Source organism: Adiantum capillus-veneris, chromosome 9 (assembly GCF_014529385.1).
Source record: "Adiantum capillus-veneris isolate H3 chromosome 9, ASM1452938v2, whole genome shotgun sequence".
Taxonomy (NCBI): Eukaryota; Viridiplantae; Streptophyta; class Polypodiopsida; order Polypodiales; family Pteridaceae; genus Adiantum; species Adiantum capillus-veneris.
Window position 1 is genome coordinate 151,791,485 of NC_140939.1, and position 22,603 is coordinate 151,814,087.

The window sequence follows — 22,603 nt, forward strand, 5'->3', positions numbered from 1 at the left end:
TATAGCGGACGACTGACCAGTGATCATGGCCACTAGAAGGCCATTGGATGAGCACCGACGGGTGAGTAAGAGGGCATTGTCAGTCGGTGACAATCCGGTCAAACCCAAACAATGCTTAAGCCTGCTTAACCGCCTGCTGGATGAGATACGCTTAATTGTGTGTGTGAGCGCCCCTTTTGGGGACCTCCTATTAATAGGAGCTTCTTCCCACCACGAGCCTTGAGAGCATAAGTTCCAAAAAGAAGGAGGTTATTATCCTCAAAATTTTCTCGAAGCAATAAATGCTCCCGCACACACACAGACACACAATTGTCAAAGTTCTGCAGCAGAAGATCAGAGATTGATTATACACAAAGTTGATCTATCAAATTAATCACACAAATGGGGTCCGATCTAAGAAAATAGATAATTGTTGGATAGTTCTCAGTAAATGCTCCTTCCACACATGCACAATGCAAAGAGTTGAAGGTAGAGTAGGAACTAATTGTGAAGCAAAAATCACTAAGTGCAAATGCAATAAACTACTTAATGATGCTTAATTAGAGAGCTTATTAGAAAGATTGAATGCACTTATTGCTTGCCTAATCAAAACCATAATGAGGGTAGTGGCTCAATGGGCTAGTACCATGAACATATCCCTCAATTACAAGTTAATTAGGCAATGAGTTGGCACTAACCAAAAAATGCAAATGCAAGGAAGTATATTAACGATCACAATTATCAAGAGAGGAAGTGCTAATGTGACCTAGAATATGGAAACAATTAAGGGACATTAATTACTAACACACAAATGCATTACAATAAACCTAGACAATTCACCATGGCTCTGATACCACTTGATGGGAATGGGATCCTACTAGCTAAGGTGGGTGATAGACAAACGTTGTGCACACGAGTGAGTGTGTGTCAAGGTGTGTGTAGGCTAGATTGTTACTCAAGAGAATTAGGTTCACAAGGTAGATTAACTTGGACTCATAAACATGAACTTGAGTAGTTGGCTAACCCATTACAAGCTCACCATAGACAAGAGACATGTAATAACAAAACTTGGAATGACGGTTTATCCATGAAAGTAGCTTTAAGTAGCTCTACAGCCTCACACCTTTACATGTGGGATAATTCCACCTCTTCTCTCATTCACTCACACTCTAGTGACTCTTGGACAAAGCCCATACCTTACAATGAGGGCATGCAAACACGTGGTCTACTGGGAGCCAAAAATGCATGATGCATCTTCAATGCGCGAGTGTGAAAAGTCACAACAAAGCAACTTGATTCGCCATGTAAGCTTGGCACGAGAGAGAGAGAGAGAGAGAGAGAGAGAGAGAGAGAGAGAGAGAGAGAGAGAGAGAGAGAGAGAGAGAGAGAGAGAGAGTAATCAAGAAAATATGGCGAGCAAGAGAAGGAGCGAGAGAAACCAATCATCATCCAAGAGAGAGAGAGAGAGAGAGAGAGAGAGAGAGAGAGAGAGGGAGAGAGAGAGAAGAAGAAGAAGAAGAAGAATTGCATCATTACCAACACGATGTTTATTCCATGATCTCCCTTCCATGCACAATTCACAAATAGTCAATTTTTAAAAATAGAAAAACTATTTTTCATTAGAAAAAAGGGGAGGCATCACTAAGTCCTCACCCCTTTAGGATAGGCCAAAAAATATATGTCTCTAGCAAACACATATAGATGTTGACACAAATAGCTACTATGGACGAAAACATGTGATTGAAGTAGATTACAACAAGTGATATCAAAATGTAGAAATGAAATTAGACTATTGGCCTGTTAATAGAGAAGATGTCTCGTTCGAGTGTGCAACATCAAAGACAATGTTTTGACAAGCTAAAACTAAAATCATGAGACTACTTAAACTTTTCATCATGACATGAGAAAATGACACAACCTATACATTGTAGGTTGTAGGATGTAGAGTGCAAGAGAGGGAAGGAGATAAGGGGAAGGGGATGATCATCATACATAGTCTTGTGGTGGGTGGATTTCTAGAGAGAATTATCTCTCTTCTCCTTATTCTTCATTATAACCAAACAATAGAAGTAAAGATGGGCGGGTGCCAGGAAACAACTCGGCCACGGGGCCTGAAACATAACAATCTCCCACTTGAAGGCCAATGTGACCCAAGTGGCTAAAGAATGTAGGGGCTATTATGTACAATTGTACAAACGTGAAGCATGACTATAGCTTCACCCTACACCCATCATCTCTATGCAATGTGCGAACCGCTTTGAGGCTAAGCTCTTTGTTAGAGCATCCACTGGGTTTCCATTTGTGTGAACTTTGACTAACTCAATGCGTTTGCTCCCGTACCACATGATACTTAACCTCTATGTGTTTCAAGTTGGAGTGAAACACGAGGTTCTTTGCTAACACAATTGCACTCTCACTGTCACAATGTAGCACTGGAGTCTGGAATGTCTCCCACTAGACGAGATAACCACACAACTTTCTTAATGGAACTAGAAAGTGTAGCATACTTTGCCGCAATGGTGGAAGACAAAGTGCAATTCTGGGTACATGATCTCCAAGAAACTGCCGCTCCAACGAACAAGAAAAAGTAACCAGATGTGGATTACCTAGTGTCCACACAACCCCCATAATCCAAATCAGTGTATCCAACTATGGATGCATCATTGTTCCCAAAGCGTAAGCACTTTCTAGATGAGCTCTTGATGTATCTCAAGATGTGTTTCACTACTTCCCAACGCTTTTTGCGTGGATTTTCCATAAACTTGTTGACCACTCCCACTGCATATGCAATGTCTGGTCATGTGCTAACCATGGCAAACATGAGACTGCCAACTACCAAATAATACGGCACCTTTGTTGGGGTTGCAGGCCTAAGGGGGATGCCGCCTAAGAGGGGCCATGGCGAGGAGAAGAGCATGCTGTAGAGAACAAGACAGAGAGAGAGAGAGAGAGAGAGAGAGAGAGAGTCGACACAGTAGAAGCAAAATCACACGCTATACTTTTTATTGATAATTTTGTAAACCACAACTTACAATATATAGCCGAAATTTGCCATGCATAACTTGACTTGAAACTAAATCTGACTTGCATGCTATAGGGCTTGTACCCACGAGCTAGAAACCGGACATTGGACATTCCCACAACTGGGCTTGCATACCCAACAAACCCCCCCCCCCCCAAGCCCAAACCACTAACAATGGACTCGACACCTGAAACCATGAGTAGAAGTCCCCTCCTTGACAATAACATAGGTGTGTGGGTGTGTGTGTGTGTGTACTTCCCTCAAACAACCATCAGTGTGAGACATACAAGAACTTGACCAAACAACAAAGGGTGGTCTTACCACTTTATTTTTGTGGCAGTGTCTATAACCCATACAATTTTTTTAGCATGATAGTAAATAGCATGACAGTAACCAACTACTGAGAGGCTAAAACAAGGCTTTGAAATCGATATTGACAACATACCAAATTTGAAATAAATCTATGACACAAGCAGATCTTCTTCTTTCTTGTGGTTGCCGATTTATTTGAGCATGTCGTAACCTAGCTTGAAGCCGCAGTAGGCTTGTAGTGTCTGAGATGCGTACAAAATCTCTTTGCTATTTATGCCTCGGTGATGCATAAACACCGTTGTGAACCAGATATTGACTGTGTTTTAAGATGATGCCTTTTGATAGGCTACGAACACTCCTCGCGAATTCTCCTTCTGCCTCCTACTGCAAATCGAGTATTGAGCACCGAGTAGAGGATGCAAATAATTGCTGGTGTGAATACCCGCTTGACAGAGTAAAGGGGTGGAAAAAAAGGGGGGGGGGGGGGGGGGCGAGCTCTGTATGCAGCAATGGCGCAGAATGACAGGTCGAAGGATCTTCTAGCTCGCAGCAGGCTATCACTATCGAATTTGAAGGCGCTCAAGAAACAAGATATCACCAGCAAGCCAGGGCGATCGTGTTGCTGTTGTGTGTGTTTGGTTTGCTACAAATTGACGTGCTTGCTTCACCTTCTCCAAGCGACTGCTCTCACGCCGTCTCAACTCAAGCCGAGGTCGGGTATAGGCTTTGATACCAGATGTTGGGGTTGCAGGCCTAAGGGGGATGCCGCCTGAGAGGGGCCATGGCAAGGAGAAGAGCGTGCTGTAGAGAACGAGAGAGAGAGAGAGAGAGAGAGAGAGAGAGAGAGAGAGAGAGAGAGAGAGAGAGAGAGTCCACACAGTAGAAGCAAAATCACATACTATACTTTGTATTGATAATTTTGTAAACCACAACTTATAATATATAACCAAAATTTCCCATGCATAACTTGACTTGCAACTAAAGCTGACTTGCATGCTATAGGGCTTGTACCCACGATCTAGACACTGGACAGTGGACATTCCCACAACTAGGCTTGCATATCCAACAACCTTTGCCATCTTTGTCTTTTCAGCATCCAATTTGGGACAATCATGCTTGCTAAGTTTTTTGTATGCAGCCATTGGGGTACTCAATGCTTTCCCCCCTTGCATATTATAACGTTGCAAGGCCTTGTGAATATACTCTTCTTGTGAAAGTTAAAGTATACCATTTTTGTGATCTCTCTTGATCACATACCAAGAAAGTGTGTGCATCACCCAAATGTTTCATAGAAACCTACTTGCTTAAGGAATCCTTGAAAAGTGAAATCTCATATTTTGACTTCCAAGCTATGAGCATATCATCCATGTACAAAATCAGAATGATGAGGGAACCGTTGTTCAACCTCTTTGTGTACAAGAAATGATCCTCTTGGCTCCGTACTTAACCTTGGGACTAAATGTACATATCAAACTTGATGTACCATAATGGCCTTGAGCCTTTCTTTAATCCATACAAAGCTTTCTTGAGTCTACACACCAGTTCTACCCGTGTTGGCTTCTCGGGGTTTATTGCAAAACCTTCTGGATGTTTCATGTAGGCATCCTCTTGAAGATTCCCATGAAGAAACATTGTCTTCACATCCATTTGGACCAATTCCATGTCCTCAGTGACTACTATTGTTGGGGTAAAGGCGCTCTGCCTTTCGCCCGCCTGTCCGATCGCCATTCCACGTGTGTACATACCCTTGTTCTTCATTACATATGAGAATAAGGAGCTCCTCATCTTTAGTATTGTGAGGCTGCTCCTCCCACAACGGCTTGTGCTTCTCCCCTTGCCCGCATGCACCGCAACATGCACGCTCATACACATCCGCCACAGCGCACTCATCAATTGGTATCAGAGCTACGGCTAGGCGACGGCGGCCCCGATCTCTCGACGGTGGTGGAGCTTGATCGGAGCTCGGCGCTTCACGGCACCGGATTGGGCTGATTTGGGGCGAATCTGGCACGGATCAGAGAGATCGAGCGAGGTCGACGGTTCCCGACTACTCAGCACATGCAACCCCTCTTGGCTTGGAGGGAGATCTTGGAAATTCTTAAGAATCGGAGCACAAAAATCTTGGATTTGCAGACACATAACCTAGCAAGCGAAGAAGAGGATCCAAGGGAATTCAGGCACCCAAGCATTGATTGAGGTGCAAAGCATTGCATTGAATTGAGCTTGGAACAATCCGGTTGTCAAAAGCTGTGAGCAAAACCAAAGCCGAGCAGTAGCTAAAATTGAAGGCTTGAAGGGCATCCAACAAGTGAATCGAGGTAGCTCGGAGGTCTGCTCATGGAACATTCAAAGGCTTGAAGCCTTGACAGCCAGAGCGTCAATTAGGGCAGATCCAAATTTGAGCAGCTCTGCAGGTCGACAAATGCAAGGGAAATTGGGGCATCCAATTTCCAAGCAAGTTGGAGGAGCAAGCTCTTTGTAGCCGACCAACAACCATGCATTTTTTGGCTTGAGTTTGGAAAGAATTGAAGCCATTTATAGTGGGGCAGGAAATTGAGCAGGCCAAGCAAGGGGGAATTCAGCAATTGACAAGCACCAAGTGCAAGCTCTATAAGAGCATCATAGTGCAATCTCGGGCAACGCTTAGCAAATAAAGCCAAGCAGATCGAGCAGGCAATTAGGGGATTGCACAAGGCAAATGGGCCAAATAAAGCTATGGGTAGTGTCGGTACAAGCACCAATCAGAAAAATTGATCATCACAGGTGAAATCGAGTAGACCCAATGTTGCTTGGTAGGTGAAATTGAGCAGGGGAGCAGCCAGCCATTGATAGAGGCAATCGCAGGAGTGAGGGAGTAGACCCAATCTCGGAGATCATCTGGTGGTGGTGTGTGCTCACACACACGCACTCCCCCTCCCTTGCTCGTTAGACCTGTCAAGCAGTGCGCTCTGCAACTCGTCAGAGAAACCAAAAAAAAACAAGGTGAGGACTCACAATGGCCTGCAGAAAGCAAGGGAAGGTTAGTTTTTGGCGATGAGGAGGTATGTAATGGAGTGGTCAAACCAGTAGTTATAGTTAGTGCCAGATGTGGTTTGTGGTAGGTCATTACTAACCCATACATGGTCTAGTATAGAGTTGTGTATTGTGGTTGGATGGTGTATCAATTGGTGGAGACCGTGCTGGAGAACGAGGTTGGAAAGGGTTCTATATGTGCTGGTTTCCTGAAGTGCGTCAATGTTGAAATCTCCCATTATGATTAGTGGTCGCATGGTGCGGACCGAGTCAAGAAGATTGGGGATGCTATGCAGGAAGCGTGGGAGTGATGATGTCGGTGCCCTGTAGAGTGAAATGGCTGTTGCTAGGCACTTGTTGGTGCAGTGGAAAGTTGCATGGATCGTTTCAAATGTTTAATTTATGCAGATGCGTATTTGTGTAGGTATTAGGTTGTTTTTATGGAGAATGGAGATGCCTTGTAGTTGTGTTGAGGATATGTTGTGGAAGCCTGGAATGGTTGTCGTATGTTGTCGAGTCTCTTGTAGGCAGAGGATGTCGGAGGCCATTAGACTTTTGTCGTGGATGATATCGTTTGCATGCTTTCCAAGGGAGACGATGTTTAGTGATTGCACAATGTAATGTGTATCTTGGTGGAGATGCAGCTGCTTCTGGATGGGGGAATAAGTTGCTTCTGTTCTCAACCTGTGGAGTTCTTTGAGGACAGATGCATCGGTGTGAATGTTGCAAGGTAGCAAGCTCTCTATCAAATATAGATTTGCAGTTCATGAATTCGTGTGAGAGCAGTGTATGCGAGGCCGTGAGACCTAATTCCTTTGGGGTTGAAAGTCAGTGTGTTGAGTGTAGGCCCTTGTGATCAGTGAATTGTGCGGGCTGCGCGGCAGGCTGAACTGGGAATTGCTTGCGTGTGAGGGTGTTGAAGTAGTTCTTGCCAATTTGGAATCCGCGTGCGATGCGCAGAATTGGCATCCAATTAGGCATTGTGAGTGGGTTGCGAAGATGACGGTGGTCATACCTTTGTTTTTGCCCTATGCTAGGGTTGGTGAAATGAATGCAGAGGCATGTCATGTCAGAGAATGTAGTGCAGATCTTGTAGACGCCTTCTACACCGTTGACGACGCCGTCGAGAATGTCCAGATTTCCAGCGCATAGCTCGACCACTAGGCCTGGCTTCATACGCAATGTTGCTTGGAGACCCGCAGTTTGTCTAGCATCCAATGGAATTGCTATTGTTTTGCTGCATGAAGCGGCACGCTTGTCAATCGCTTTGAATATGTGTGGCTCACCGGGCAATTGTGCGAAGACCTTTTCATTGTGTTCATCCTTTGCCTTGTTAGAGTAGAATAGGTGTGATATGGTTATGTCAGTAGGAAACTCTTTGTGGAAGGAGCTGTTAATGTATGCAAGGTCGCTGCTGGTGTGTAAGTCAATTCTCATTCGGTTGAGCACCTCTATAAACTGTCCATCGGTTTGTCTCATTGTCATCGTTAGTTCGTAGAACTTAGGGAATTCATGCCAGTACGAAGGTGCAACCACCTCTAGAAGAGGTTGCTTGCTTGTGAATATCCAGGAGTCTTTGACTGGGCTAGCTTGGCAGAGGTCACCACAGAGTATGACATCAAGGCCACCAAACGGCTGGTCATGTTTTCTCTTGATGGCACGAAGAGGTTGTGAGCGGGATGGAAACACACAGAACGCCTCTATAACGACCTGACACACACTCTTGGAATGATACACACACACACACTATGGGGCACCACTCGGCTTACACAACACACCTGGCCGAGACAGGGAACACACCTATGGGGTGAGAGGAGAGAGATTATCCACTTGCCCACTCCACACAGACACACACACACACCCAAAAAACTCAGCTCAAAAGAGGAGAACTTCTTATGTTTAGATACAATTGAGCTTGGGCCAACACCAATGGGGCAAATAGCTCACACAATATGGGTAAAATAAGCCAGATACAATCACAAACTAGAGCAGAAACTTCGCTCATAGGAGAAACTTACACAGCAAAAATAGCAGAAAAAGAGTGAGGAATTTGGAAAAATGGACAGCACCATCGCGTCCGGAATGGCCTAAAACCCCAGTCTACAATGTCAAAGTGCTCAAATCCGACCTCGGATGAGCAGTTTACGGCCAAAACAAGCTCCAAAAACCTCAAAAACACAATTGCGGCTGTTCCTCCTATCTTCTCCACATTTTTTCTGGTCTTCTCTCTTTTTTTTCAGTTCCCACACCTAGCTTTATTAGTTGGGCACTCTTGGCCTTTTAGATGACCTCAAACGGACCCCGAACAGGCCAAAAACTGACCTCGCAGTGCATAGTTGTCACCTTTTTGCATCATCCGCACACCTGGCACTCAGCTTTTCCCAATAACGCATCCCGCAACCACGTGAAGTAGACCCAAAAAGTGGTCCTCATGATGACCTTTCTGCATAAGTATCACAAGAAAACACCCACGTCGTGTCCGTACTCCTCCGCGTGCAAGTATTGACCCCATTCGCAGTCCTGACGCCACTAGATGCCATCTGACGCACCTGCTTACCTCATGTCGTCGGCCCGCGGATAGCTATCTCGAGAATTTTTACACGCTACCAACTCCTCATTATTCTAGAAAAAACACACTGGTACTGATAACGATGAAAATCGATGCACTATGTACATGCTGTCCTACCTGTACACATGTGGGCCCCACGTAACCACCTGGCTCTGGAAAATGGGCAATACTTTATTCGATGCACCATGCATGGATATGTACATATGTGCAATTCCTTGCTCCAAAAAACTCCTGACATAATTTGCCCACCCCCTAGCCTGCTAGAGCATTCATGCTCAGCAGCAACACTAGTAGATGCTCATTCCACCTGGATCAAAAGGCCAAAGGCATATCGCCTGATTCACAAGAAGCATCATAACACCACACCTACATTTGTCAACAATCAACCTAAATGCACCATAGGTATATCCAACTAACACATCCTCCCTGTCTAGCGTTCCAAAAGCATAAATATTGCATGCCACGTTCAACCCAACCCATAGAGACAACTCAAGTGACTCATCACCTGGCATCTTGGCTTCACCGGCCATAGCAACAACTTGCAAATCATGCACCAAAGTAGCTAAAAGCATTGTGTGAAGGTAAAGTTGTTGATATCCAAAGCACAAAAGTATCCCCGCAGCACACATATCCCTAGCACAGGCATCCACATAGCTGAGATTGGACTCATATATGCCAAACCCCTTCTCATCATCATAAGCATAATCATCATCACACATCACTTTATCCACATCGTAATCATGGCTAGCAACACTATCCATAGCTTCTAGCATGGGTTCATCAGTCTCCAAGAATACAGATCCCTGCTCTAAACCACAATCATGCTCACAAATCGGTTCAATCACTGCACATACATCAAAATAAGGCTTCAAAAAAGGCTCCACATTCAACAAATCCACAAAATGGTTCTCAACCTTTCCCTCTTCCCTAATTTCCAAGGAACTAGTATCCAAAGATACGTGCTCATCATCAATAACCTCAACCTCACACTCACACCCAGAATCACAAGGTACACAAGTAGCCAATGCATCCTCTTCAAGACTTTTCAATCCTGTATCCAAAGCATTACTCACCTCTTTAGGCTCTTCCCTAAATCTGTCAACCTGCAAGACCTCTTTACGCTTCACAATAGACCTTGGGAAGAAACGAGAAACATCATAGGATAGGCTACTTTTCACCTGCTTAGCCTTAACTTCATCTTCCATGTCAAATCTATCTTGCACATGCATACCTGTATTGATACCATGTTCCTCAAGACGCTTAAACTTCCATACCTTGTGCTTTGCAATGCATACCGCATCTTCAAAAGACTCGGGCCTCTTCAACTCAACCTCGAACCGCAACCAAGGTGACAAACCATCAACAAAAAAACTTTTCTTCAATGAACAAGGGGGGGTCTCATCCTTAAGAGCAACACACCAACGAGTTCATAAATCTGTAAAACCTTGTACATAGGTATCAACACCTTGACAAGAACCTTGCTTAAGAGCATTGAGCTCATTCCATACTGCATTTGCATCTTCAAAAACTTGGAAACGCTCTAAAAAAGCTTCTATAAACTTGTCAAGACTCAAACCATAAGAAGAAGCCACTGCTTCTTTAGCTTCCAAATCCATGAACCAAACACGGGCCTCATCTTTCAAAAGCAATCCAAATAGCCTCAAAATCTTCTCCTCATCACACATATTGTTGCGTATGCATGCTACCTCAACTTGCTCCAAAAAGTTTTCCGTAATGTGGGCGCATTTTGTAAATCAATTTGGCTGAGTTGTCTTCCAACTTGTTGCAAGTAAAGCTTACCTTGTCTAGCTATGTTCGCCTCAGGTATTCCTTGCCAGATAATAGTTGTGAATGGCATGGGAAAACATGGAAATCCAAAACGGCAACTTTTGCTCTTCTTTTGGCAAGTCTTATGGTGCTTGTGCTTGTAAGCTTCAGAAAGGTCATTGGGCAAGATAGATCCATCTGTGCTAATGTGGGTATCTATAACATTACAATATCTTGAGCTGAGTGCGTTGTGAGTGATGGAGCATTTTCTAGCGACAACAAACCATGATCATGTTGGCTACCGCGACTTTGGAACTCCGTGATGAAAAAGAAATCTCGTATTTTGTCACATATGGAGGAATCAGTCCGCAACAACCGTTTCATTGCGTTGAACCTGTTGACGTAGAAACGAGCAGTTGTAATGGGATCGGCACGAATGAGGCGACGTTGGTATGAGCTCAGGCTCTCCTCGGTCTCTTGGCTCAGCGGGACTAACTTCTCTAGTGCAGCAAGAAGCTCTTTCCATCTTCGCTCTGCGGAGGAGAACGCGACAAAAAATGTGGGCGGTCCAAGTTGTCGGATCATTGCGAAGACATTTTTTTCATCTTTTCCTTGTAGTCGGGGGATGTGCGTAGTGCCTCGAAGTCTCTGAAGCCTAATCTTGAGTTGAGAAGACTCTCTATGTTTGTGTCTTGTACAACTTGCCTTGCAGTCAGAGTTGTAGCTGCTAGCTTTCCCTTGCGCATTTGCACCCAAACAGAGGAAGCAACTTGTTGTGACATGATTTTGATAGACTTGAAAAATAAATTTTCGATGTCCAGGGCGAATCTTCTGTCAACGTTCAGGAGCTCCCACTTTGCAATCGTTTGATAATCTTTGCTTGCGGCCTCTCTATATCTTCTAGCGGACCCGGAGAAAAGAGTTGGGAAGCTCAACTCTTCGGAATACTCATCCATGAAGATGCTCAACGGTGAATTGCCCTCGCAAGGTGCAACAGGAAGAATCTTGCCACTGTAATCGACAACCTCTGCCGCACTTGTGACCCCATGAAGCATGACATCAATCTGTTCATCCTCAAGCTCAACATCATGTGCATTGGCGTCAAGGGTATTCGTAGGAGGCATAATTAGACTAGAAAGGTGTGCAAGCCACTTGTCGTTGATCGTGACACCTTCTCTCGTGTAGAGTGGTGTGGACAATAGCGTAGTGGTTGCACGCATTGTGAGGAGGGGTCGCACAACACCGCTTAGGTAACATCTATCGTATTCGAGCTTCCGTTTGATCCCCACAAGGACAGAAGCCTCATCCTCAATGAAGCGAGGCAGGACAGCCTGGCTCTTCTCCAAGTTGGCAAGCACATTGACAACACTACCTCTAAGCCCATACTGACCTTCGTACGTCAGTTCACGTATTTGGCGAAGGGGATACGAATGGAGACCAAGCGTGCCTCTACGGGGTTTAGATCTGACACAAAGGGAAGCGCTGGATTGAACCCTGCCTCTTGCAAGCTCCACAGGTGATTGCTATCGCTTGTCGAGTGTTTCTTGCATTGGCTACAGACATACACATCCCCATAGCGTCTTCGCTTTCTTGAAGTGGATTCCGCAACTGGAGGTAGAAGCTGACGTGTTAGCTGGCGGCGGAATAGCAAGCGTCCACATTTTTTGTAGGGTGGAATGGGCTTGTCCTTGATGCTTTTGTTGTATTTCTTAATCGGCTTGCTCAACCTGGCATGGGTGCGTCGTATTTGAGCACCAGTGACCAGTCCCTTCTCGTTCTTCAGGCGTAAAAGCTTGCATTTCACGGCCTGGGTTGTGTGCAACGTGTGTGTGTGCTTGGCTTGGAACATGAGGACCACCTCAACATCAGGCAAATCCTCATGCAACAAGCATAGCCTATGCAAAGTGGCCACCTCATCTTCTTTCCATCCAACACGTGCACGGCTTGAGCACGTTGTGAAGGTGGGAAGGTATGTGATGCCATTGCTTGTTTCGAAAAGCAGAATGCCCTTTACAAGAAATGGTTTCGATGCCATCCCCAAGATGATTCTTCTCACACTTCCATTTCTTTTCAAATACACTTTTAACCTACAAGTCATAAAGCGAGCGAAGGCCGTTAACATGTTGAGGCTAAGAGCAAGTGAGTTGGCACATGTTGAATACAAAGATGAGAATTTTGTGACCGTCATTGCGCTAGTCAGTACGGAAGAAGAGGCAAGCACCCGAGACAGCATGTCTTTCAAGCAAGAAGCTCTCAAACAAGTCGTTGAGAAAATTTGATCTAAGGTCATGCGGTGCACCTGTTGAGTTTTGGAGATGGTGTAGTGCAAGGAAGATGTCTGAATTGTTCGGAAATTGTGCCGCAAAAACGTTATCGACATCGCGTTCGGCCAAGTGAGTTATTGGAAAGACAAGTAAAGATTGTAAATATTAAGTCACCTTGTGTGTTTGTTTGTGTGTGTGTGTTAGAGAGAGAGAGAGAGAGAGAGAGAGAGAGAGAGAGAGTCTGTGCTTTGGAAGGTTGAAAAGATGGAGAGGAAGGAAGAGTAGAGAGCGAGTTATGGAGAGACACCACAGCAACAAGGCTCAAAAGCAAGATACGATTTTCTTATGAAACACGATATACAATGGACAAGCCAAAATTTAGTTCATCGATTGTAGAGGGGTCTAGGTAAGGAAGCATAGTTATTCGTGGTGAAAGGCCAAAAGCTATGAAAATCGATGCTCTCAAAGTATCTAGGTTTCCAACAGAGGAGTGAAAGATATCATAGACCCATTTGTGCCAATTTTGAACACACCCTCGACAACAGATGTCGATAAAATATCCCTCACCTCTGGAATGCTCTCCATGTACACCTCCTTGAAGCTCATTGGCAAGCCCTGAAGACGATCCACCATAGACCCTAACACTTGAACCGCCACAACACGCCTGTCAATGTTGCTTCGGATCTGTGCCTCCAACCTGAGAGTCATGTTGATGACGTGATCTTTATCGCAAAGAGAACAACACAATCGGCCTTCAACCTTCTTCACCTTCGGCGAGTCACAAACTGAGCACTGGGAATGCAAGAGAGCTCTATTGAAGTTCACAAATCGCAAAGTCCCCACAACCTACAAAAGAAAAAAATGTGTGAAGACCACTAAAGATGTCTTTATGCGATTGAGTGCAAACCATGCAAAGTCACTTCTCTATTGTAGCCGAGAATCTCACACTGTCTATAAAATGTTGTGGTCAACTCTTCCTTCGAGCGTGATCCTCGCATGGGGGCCAAAGTTGTGACGTCCAAAACAGACAATGTGCACACCCTGCCAACAAAGAGGCCAATATTCCTAGCCACAAACATAACAATGTCCTCCCTAGCCATCTGGGCAATGACCCGATCATAGTCATGCTTTCGAGAGTTGACAAAGCTGACCTACATATGATAAAAGGTTTGTCAATATCGAAAGAAAGAAACGCTGAAGCCAATGCTTCTGATACGTACAACTGCTTTGTCATCTGGGGTCGGGCCATCAGCAACAACCAAATCCCCAAATGTAGTGCCAATTCTCTGATGGAAATTACGACTTTGCAAGACAACAAACGCCAGTGTCACCAAGGGAGGTTGTGGACTAGTAGTCTCACAAATTGCAGCGTCAGCAAGAAATGTGCTTATCTTGGTCTCAGGATAGAAAGCTAAAGCAACAAGGAATGGGTCACAAGGTCAAATGGTTGTCGACGCACCGACATGCAAGGAGAACAAAGCTGACCCAACATCATTATGGTTTTTAGCCCTCACAAGAGGACAGACAATCCTTACGAACAAGCCGATCTTGAGCTCCTTGGTGTAGGTCTCAATGAAGGGATCCACAAGCACGACCGTGATCGTGTCAATGCAATCGGCATTGACGATGTCGAACTTGAAGTAACGTGCGTTTTTCTTTTGCCTAGGGGAGATAGAACGGTATATGCCATACCAATTCAAGATTTTCCCCTCTATGGAGAAAGGTTTACTATCCTCATCTATATCGCTAATCATGAATAGCGGCAAGGTTTCCTTGACTAACAAGCTTTTCCGTTTGTCCAGTAGCTTGCGGGTGTCCACGACATTCTAAGCGGCTGAAGATTGGCCAACTTCAGAAAATGAGGCTACAACTTTGCCCAATTCATGAGCTGGCCAAGGAAGTTCTTGTTGAGACGAAGACGGTGCTTGTGCGCACTCCTCCCCTGGTGGAGAGTATCCTTTGCCTGCAAAAAAAAACAGAGCACCATCTTAGCACAACTCAACAATCAAGAATACGTTGTAGCGAAGAACATCGTAGACACGTCAAGACTGTTCCAGAAAGAATGATTGTGCACACCGGCCATACCTGCACTGCCAACGGGATCGCTAGCAGTGCTTCCTTGAAGCAAGGCACGCCTACACCTCTTCCCAGCTGCAATTTCCTCGAAGCCCGAATTTGGCGGCGACTCGGCAGAGCTCGACACTACCATGTGCGATGAACATTTGCCTGCAAGGCATGGAGGAGACTCAACGAACCTACGCAGCTCTGCAAGAGGAAAAGAAAAGGAAGCATCCAATTAACCATAGTATTGACTAGTTGAGCAAAGCAAAGAGGGCGTAAAAAACATCCTGCAAGCAGCACACTCGTAAAAGGAAAGGGAGAACGAGGCGCGGAAACAAACTTCTTGAAAGGATGCGAACAAGCTTGCGCCAAATATGATTTCTTTTTGGATGAGCAAGCAAACAAGTTATTTAATCTTGGAAAATGTCACGTTTCAAATCCCTCACCAGGTTACACACACAAGAAGATTTAGAAATTTTCTCATGCAGGAAAACGGAGTCTCTCAATGTTTTTCATACAATGCATAACATCATGAGCTTCTGCACGAGAGGCAGCGTATATGGAGGCCTCCGAGCCAGGTAGCAAGATTGCGAGCTACTCAAGCGAGGATGATCATAAAGAGCATCAGGTCGAACCTGTTGATTCACTCCCTTAGCCGATGGGGAAATGCGAGCATACGTAGACATGCATAAGCCAAAAGCTAATGAAGGACTGATGCCCAAGGCTGGGCTTACTGAGCTTTGTGAGCTGTTGGAAGTAGAGGCGGCTCAGAAAAGATATAACCAGAACATAAAAAGATTGGGGTTGTGGGATACGAGACAGCCGTTGCGTGTGCATGATGCTAGTGCTATGATTGGCAAAGGCAGAGGGTCGTCGAGTGGGGTGTATGCAGAGTTAAAGAAACTAGAGGCAACACCTTTCGGGTTGTTCTCAACGGACATGCTCCTTGGCAGGCAGGGGCAGATTATGGCGAGTGTGCAATTGTACTTCGATGAAGATGTAATGAACCACCAGTTTCCGGATTTGACACTCGAGACGAGGTGCCCGTTCGTGAAGTATTCACAAATCCTAGCCATCAAGAGCTGGGCTTTTCAAACCCGGTTCGATAGATCAGGTATGGTGCGGTTGGAAGAGTCAAACTCCCCTCGACTGAGGCGTCCCGTGAACCAGCGGACAGCCAAGCATGTTGCCAAGATGGTTTGGGCAGATGAGCAGTGGTTGGTAAGAACTAGTGTCCTAGTCACAATCATTGTACTCACTTGATACACGGGAGAACTGTCCATTCAATGACAAGCATGGAGCAAAGTTTGGACTGAATTTTTTTTTAGGACATTGAGCCCCCAGACCTGGCTTGGCTGGCCAGACATGATGCAACCAAAGGGCTGGTTGTGCCTTTACCTGAGCCGTCCTGCAGTACAGTAGACGATCTGCTCGATGGTCAAGATGGCACGGACGAGTGGAGCCTGAGCTGGAGAGCCAAACAAAATGCAAGGAGGTAACATGGTACGAGCCAAGTTTGGTTTCAAACATGACAGTAAATGAGCGTCTTGGGAGGTCAAGGCCAGATTTGTTGTGATGCTCGTGTTATTGTATTGCGGCCTTATGCTCATGAGGAGCAACGTTGAACGCACCAGCCATCGAAGTCATGGATGGCGATTAGGAATACCTAAGTTTCTTGATAAGGAGCCCCCTAGCGAGGTACTCGATGGGATTGAGCAGGGCCTACTGAAGGTGAAGACACATTACCGCCCCTGGTCTGATACAACGGGGAACCCACAATACTCCAACAATGATCAACACACGAGAGCTTCTCGAACCCGAGAGCAACACTATGGCCGGGTCTACAGTGGTCGGCAACACCTGAATGATAGCCAAGTACCAAAATAGAGAGAGGGATCCACAATCCCTTGAACCTCGGACCCAACTTCGGTTCTCAAAGCGTAAGCCAAACACATCTAGCAGATGTCTAGCTCGACACAGCTCCACAACCAGAATACATGGCAAAAGAAGGAGACAAGCCCTCAGTCAAAAAGGGCTGCTGCCTATGTGCACAAACTCAAAGAGACTTAATCACCCTGGCCCTGCACAGTCCAGGCGATTGAGCAAAACAGCCCCTGACTTGGGCGCAATGGTACAGTACCAAAGCCCACTGCAGGCATCTGAAATAGATGGCCAGAACTCGTATGCAGGCGTTGAGACACACAAGTGAATAAAGCTCAGGCTGCTCTCGGCTCCTAGGTGAGCGACTACCTGATGGCTGCTCGCGGCTCCACGCAGGACAGCTCACGGCCTGATGCCAATCCCATGCTGGGGCAATGAGGGTCCAGCCCCTTGTAGCGTGACCTGCTGATAATGTTAGCGAGGGACCATGCACCCGCAGCTCTACTGTTGCGCTTTTCTGGACCCAAACACGTGACCACCATCATGAGCACATCACTTGCAAGTGCAACAAAAAGCAAGCAGCAGGATCAGGAGAAAAACACCAACGCAAGAAACTTTTTCAACTGCAACACTCGCAAGCACGAACAAAGCAAGACCGACAACGTAACACAACACCAGCGCACGAGTCAGAAAAGCAAACCTCCAGAGAAGTCCATGCTCTTACCGTCGTTGGGTGAGGCATTGCTTGCACTCCCTTCACCGCCACCGACAACGCCATCATCAGATGCCATGATAAAGACAATTTGCAAAGAAATGTCGTTGCAAGTACTTTGAGACGGAAGAAACAAACCCTCAAACCAATCTACAGCGAACTTTCAAATGCTCGACTTATTTAAATTTGCGATTACAGCATATAAGTAGATACAATTGAATAGTGGCAGATAGGTGAAATCTCAAACATGACAACAAAGATTGAGACTTGAGGACACATGTGCAAAAGCAAAACAGAGAGAGAATCTTCCACTAGGTAATGTAGCTCAAAAGCTTGTACAAAGCAGGACAAACAGAGAATCTTGCACTAGATAATGTAGCTCAAAAGCTCATACATCAAAACAAATTCTCAGACTTGCTGCCATGACACAGTATAATGATAACACCCGAAGCAAGAACTTATTACAAAGCATTTTTTTGCCCTTTCTGGCCTGTCATATAGGCTACAACAACCACATGCAAATTACATGTCCTGTGCTCCATTCAACACGTGCACTGAACCACAAAGACCAACACGAGCAGTCCTCATAATCTCAGCCTGCACGGTCGCCTTCAAAGACCTTGAGAAGCTTTGACAGCGCATGGAAAGACCTTGACAGCGCCTTCAAAGACCTTGACAGCACATGTAATAGCTTTTGCTGCCACGTCCTCGCCGCCTGAGCCTGCAGAGCAACCCCCTTCAATGCACTCACCTTCCAGAGCCTTGAAACCCCCCCGCCATTAAACAACAAAGCTGCGTATGGAACAACTAGGTCCTGTGGTAGGACATAACCTACTGTGCAGCGGTCTGCTCGCAAGGACAACACCCGCTGCGTGCGTGCCACATCCTCTGGCAGGAGCATAGCAGAAAGGACCGAGGCCCGCCAGGAGCAACACGAAAAGGAATTCCACATGGGTCAAATGACACTTGATAAAACAACCCTAAAGGCCATGCGACATGTGGCAGCCATCCAACAAACCATCGGACGGCCTACGTTTTGCAACAAACTTGAAGCTAAAACCCTATTCCCTTCTGCAGGCCAAAAACAACGCGGCCCTTCGTCTTTCTCACACTACGACTCTCTCACCCCGAGAGAGAGAGAGAGAGAGAGAGAGAGAGAGAGAGAGAGAGAGAGAGAGAGTGCATACGTTTTTGGCTAGACCCGGTAGCGGCAAACACATCCCCAGCTTGGAGAGAGAGAGAGAGAGAGAGGGAGCTTGAGAGAGAGACGACACATTGTGTTCGGCTACACGTGGCGAATAAGCACGGACATCACCCGTCATCGGCCCATTTCCTAGGCATTTCTCGGCATCGGAGACTCCCGCCCAACCGCGGGAGGTGACATCGGCATCATTTTTTGACACTGGTTCGATAATTTCCTAGCGTTTCTCCTCCACAGCTTCGAGCACTGGCTATTGGCGTCAATTTACGACACTCATTTAGCGGATCGGCTTTAGCGGTTCTTCTCGACATTTTACATCGCCTCGCCATCAGCCTTGAGCTCGGCGATTAGCCGTCTCGGCGCATCTGTTTCCACATCGATCAGGCAGCTATTCGACTAGCGCACTTTTGCCCGAAGGTGGAAGCCAACATAGAGCGTCCTGAGGGATTCACTATGTTTTACCATACGATACCATGTGAGTGTACAATAGGGGGTTTTGGATTTTGTATATAAGCGTATACAATAGGGGTAGCCCCTCATTATTTCATACTCATACCGTATACATAAGGGAAGGGGGGGGGGGGTGGTGGTTTACATTAGGGCTACATTTAGCTACCTGAGCCACCTTAAATACGCTAGTAAGCCCCTCTCTCTCTCTCTCTCTCTCTCTCTCTCTCTCTCTCTCTCTCTCTCTCTCTGTGTGTGTGTGTGTGTGTGTGCGTGCACGTGCACGTGCACGTACGCGCATCGATGAGTACTTTCATGGCGTGGTGAAAAAAAGGGCAAACATGAAATTCTCCTTTTTTTTTTTGTGAAAATTAGAAGCTTTTGTCAGTAATTACACTAAAACTTATGTAAATTTTCTTGTTTTCTTAAAGCCAAGCTCAAACCCCTCTAATTTGTCAATATTCCCAAAATACTCTTCAAATTTTTGAAATTCCCAAAGTACCCATGTATCTATTTTGGTCGGATTGTTCAAGCTTTTCTAATTTTTATTCCTTTTTGACAATTGAGATGCATTTATGAGTGCTTAGCATGTAATTTCTCACATATTACCTCACAAAATAGGCAATTATGTCCAAAAATAACGAAGTGACCCATCTCCAAAGCCACATAACCAATTGAAATTCTAGTTTTAGCATCTTGTATTGATAGACAATCACTCTTCTTAATGAAAAGAAAAAAACTTTTTTATCTTTAGAGAAATTTACCATAACATTTTCATAGCATATTTCCAAGTTTAGGAGCAACTATCCCCAATTGTACTACCTCAATAGGTGACTTGTATGTAATGATTGTGTTACATAAATTGGTGATATATGAAAAAATGAGTGTTGCCTCAATTTGGAATCTACATTGTATAATGATAAAGTGGGGAGTAGAAAAGTCCAAGCATGTGTTGCCTCGACAAGCACTCGGCACAATCGTCTTGCTTGTCCCTCTTTCACTCTCTCTCTCCCCCCCCCCCCCCAACACACACACACACACACGCGTGCGTGCGCTAGCTAATGTTTAGGAAAATGCATGCAACCTTGTTGGCTAAGGCATTGTTTGCTGTCACTAGCGAGATCAGTGGTCAAGGATCAGCGGCACACACACAAGCACCAAAGTTTGTCTTATTATTCCTGCTCACATATGGCCATCTAGGAAAGGCTATATTCGAAATTCATCTTCGCGTGAGATCTCCATAGCTTTCTTCCACCTGCATCAAAGCTCGGCAGACCTAGTACTCATCCTGTCCCAAGTATGTCTACTGCAAATACAAATAGTAATTTACCGTGTCACATCATCAAGGTAAGTCGTCTCTTGCGGTGAACAAGCTGTCAAATGTTGAAGCAAGCAAGGAAGCATGTTCGCAGGAAACTCAGCACATGCCCACAAGTTTACACTCAAAAGTTAGCAAACTTTCACAAGAAACTCACCGTTTGCTAAGCCAGGTATGTTTGGCATATTATGTTGTGTGTTTTCCTTCATCTTGGTGGACCTGTAAAGCTCATGCTGACTCTTGGTTGTCTATGTAGCCCCGAGTATTAGCGCTTCCCCTTTGGAAGATAATCTTTGGTATTTCAATGTTATGATCCTTGGGCCTTCATAGTCGGCCTATGAGGGTGAGCATTGAGTGTTGCTTGTACATGCAAAATCTTGTATGTGAATGCCCCACCATATGCCACATTTGGTAGTGGAGTTTTGCCGACATGATTATTTGAGCTTCTTTCCTTGCAGAGGAGTCTTCAAGCTGGAGCTCTTTTTACCAGATTGCAAGAGGGTGATATGGAGAGAAAGGACAAGCAAAACTAGAGATCAACACAAAGATTGGCAGGATGTAAGTTGCAAGCGTGTCTGAAGGATTTGCGCGTTGGAAGTCAATTTCAGCAAGAAAGAACAATTGGAACAAAAATGTATCTTTCAATAGTAGCTTCACACATTGATATTTTTTTGTTTCCAAATGATGAGTGCGCGTGTGCGTGTACGGAGTGTGTGCAAGAGAGGGGAAGAAGAGAAATGGGGAAGGGGGAGATACACAGGCAGCCATTGTGTGGGTTAGTGGAGAAGAAAGAGAAGAGCAGTCAACTCTTCCTCTTTCTCTCCCTATATTGAATAGGGGAAATTAAAGTGTACAAGGGTGGTTTCCCACGGCCACCTGGCCTACACCCCAACAACCTCGCTCTTCATCAATTGGTATCAGAGCTACGGCTAAGTGGTGGTCAAGATCTCTCAACGATGGCAGAGCTCGATTGGAGCTCGGTGCTTCATGGCACCGAATCGGATTGATTCGGGGCGGATCCAGCACGGATCAGAGAGATTGGGTGAGGTCGACAGTTCACGGCTACTCGACGCGCGCAGCCCCTCTTGGCTTGGAGGGAGATCTTGGAGATTCTTGGAGAAATTGTACATCTGCAGAGGTCGGAGCAAAAAAACAGAGTTCTTGTTAAAGCTTGGAACTCACAAGCTTGAGCATGTGCAATCGAACAAGAGGAGATCTTGAAGCTTGGTGGTGTGATGCACACACACAACATCGAGACTACAGGAAATCGAGCTTTGAGGAGTGAACGGAGGCAGAGTTCACGGGCATTGCAAGTTTGGGGATGTGGTGTATCAACACACACACACACACACACATAGCATCGAGCTGTAGAATCGAGCAGGCTTCAAGCTAGGGGGAGAATTTAGTAGATCCGAGCACTATAGCAACATCAGGCAGGCCATCAGTGAGTTGGAAGCTCATAGGAGAGAGAGTGTATGCAAGCCGAAGCAACCAGGTATCAACACCAAGCATGAGCCCGTGCTCGTGAGCATGGTGGGAATTTGAAGGCTTGAACTAAAGGGGAATTCAACAATAAGGCTTGCAATACAATCGAAGGCATGGAGTATTAGGCGGGCAACAGGTCAACAGAGTCAAGCACTCAAAGAGCGAGCAGAAGGGGGCAATCGACCAAACAGAGCCACAACAGGTCGAGCTCACGTTGGTAATTGAGGGGAAAATTGAGCTTGAGAGGTCGACCGGGAGCTGCAAACAATCGAGCTCATAGTCAAAGGCAACACTAAACAGGAACCAGCGCGAGAAAACGACTGCATGCAGCTTTCGACAGAGAGCATCGATTTTTTTTTTTACACTCCCACAATAGTGTGTGTGCAAGGGCTCATTCCCATCGAGCCTGCGATCGAATCCCCCGACTCCTCTCCTCGAGCTCGTGAAAAGAAAGTTTCTCAGAAATTTGCAGTTGTAAGAGAGAGAGAGACAGCTTGATTAAGAGATTGGAAGATACTTTCTCGAACAAAAAAAAAAAAGGCGAGCTTGACACCATGCTTGTAAGCGAGCCCA

At 45.6% G+C, this 22,603-nt stretch overlaps 2 protein-coding genes, 1 long non-coding RNA gene and 1 pseudogene across 3 annotated transcripts; 1 reads left to right on the plus strand and 3 right to left on the minus strand.

The window, feature by feature from the left end:
* Window positions 1–12,060: 12,060 nt before the first annotated feature.
* Window positions 12,061–12,894, minus strand: LOC147451391 (uncharacterized). Its single transcript, XM_086520917.1, has one exon. It carries the CDS (start codon window positions 12,892–12,894, stop codon window positions 12,061–12,063), a length of 834 nt encoding a protein of 277 aa, XP_086377043.1.
* A 502-nt stretch (window positions 12,895–13,396) lies between these two features.
* Window positions 13,397–15,134, minus strand: LOC147451392 (uncharacterized; annotated as a pseudogene).
* A 1,922-nt stretch (window positions 15,135–17,056) lies between these two features.
* Window positions 17,057–18,531, minus strand: LOC147451393 (uncharacterized). Its single transcript, XM_086520919.1, has 6 exons — window positions 18,411–18,531; window positions 18,262–18,300; window positions 18,106–18,229; window positions 17,568–17,695; window positions 17,237–17,384; window positions 17,057–17,105 (listed from the first exon to the last, which is right to left on the minus strand). Exons 1-6 carry the CDS (start codon window positions 18,529–18,531, stop codon window positions 17,057–17,059), a joined length of 609 nt encoding a protein of 202 aa, XP_086377045.1.
* A 1,770-nt stretch (window positions 18,532–20,301) lies between these two features.
* LOC147451394 (uncharacterized) lies at window positions 20,302–21,183 on the plus strand. The gene is made up of 3 exons (XR_015189324.1): window positions 20,302–20,717; window positions 20,802–20,888; window positions 21,004–21,183. It is a non-coding gene; the product is annotated as an uncharacterized LOC147451394 (long non-coding RNA).
* The last annotated feature ends 1,420 nt before the right edge of the window (window positions 21,184–22,603 follow it).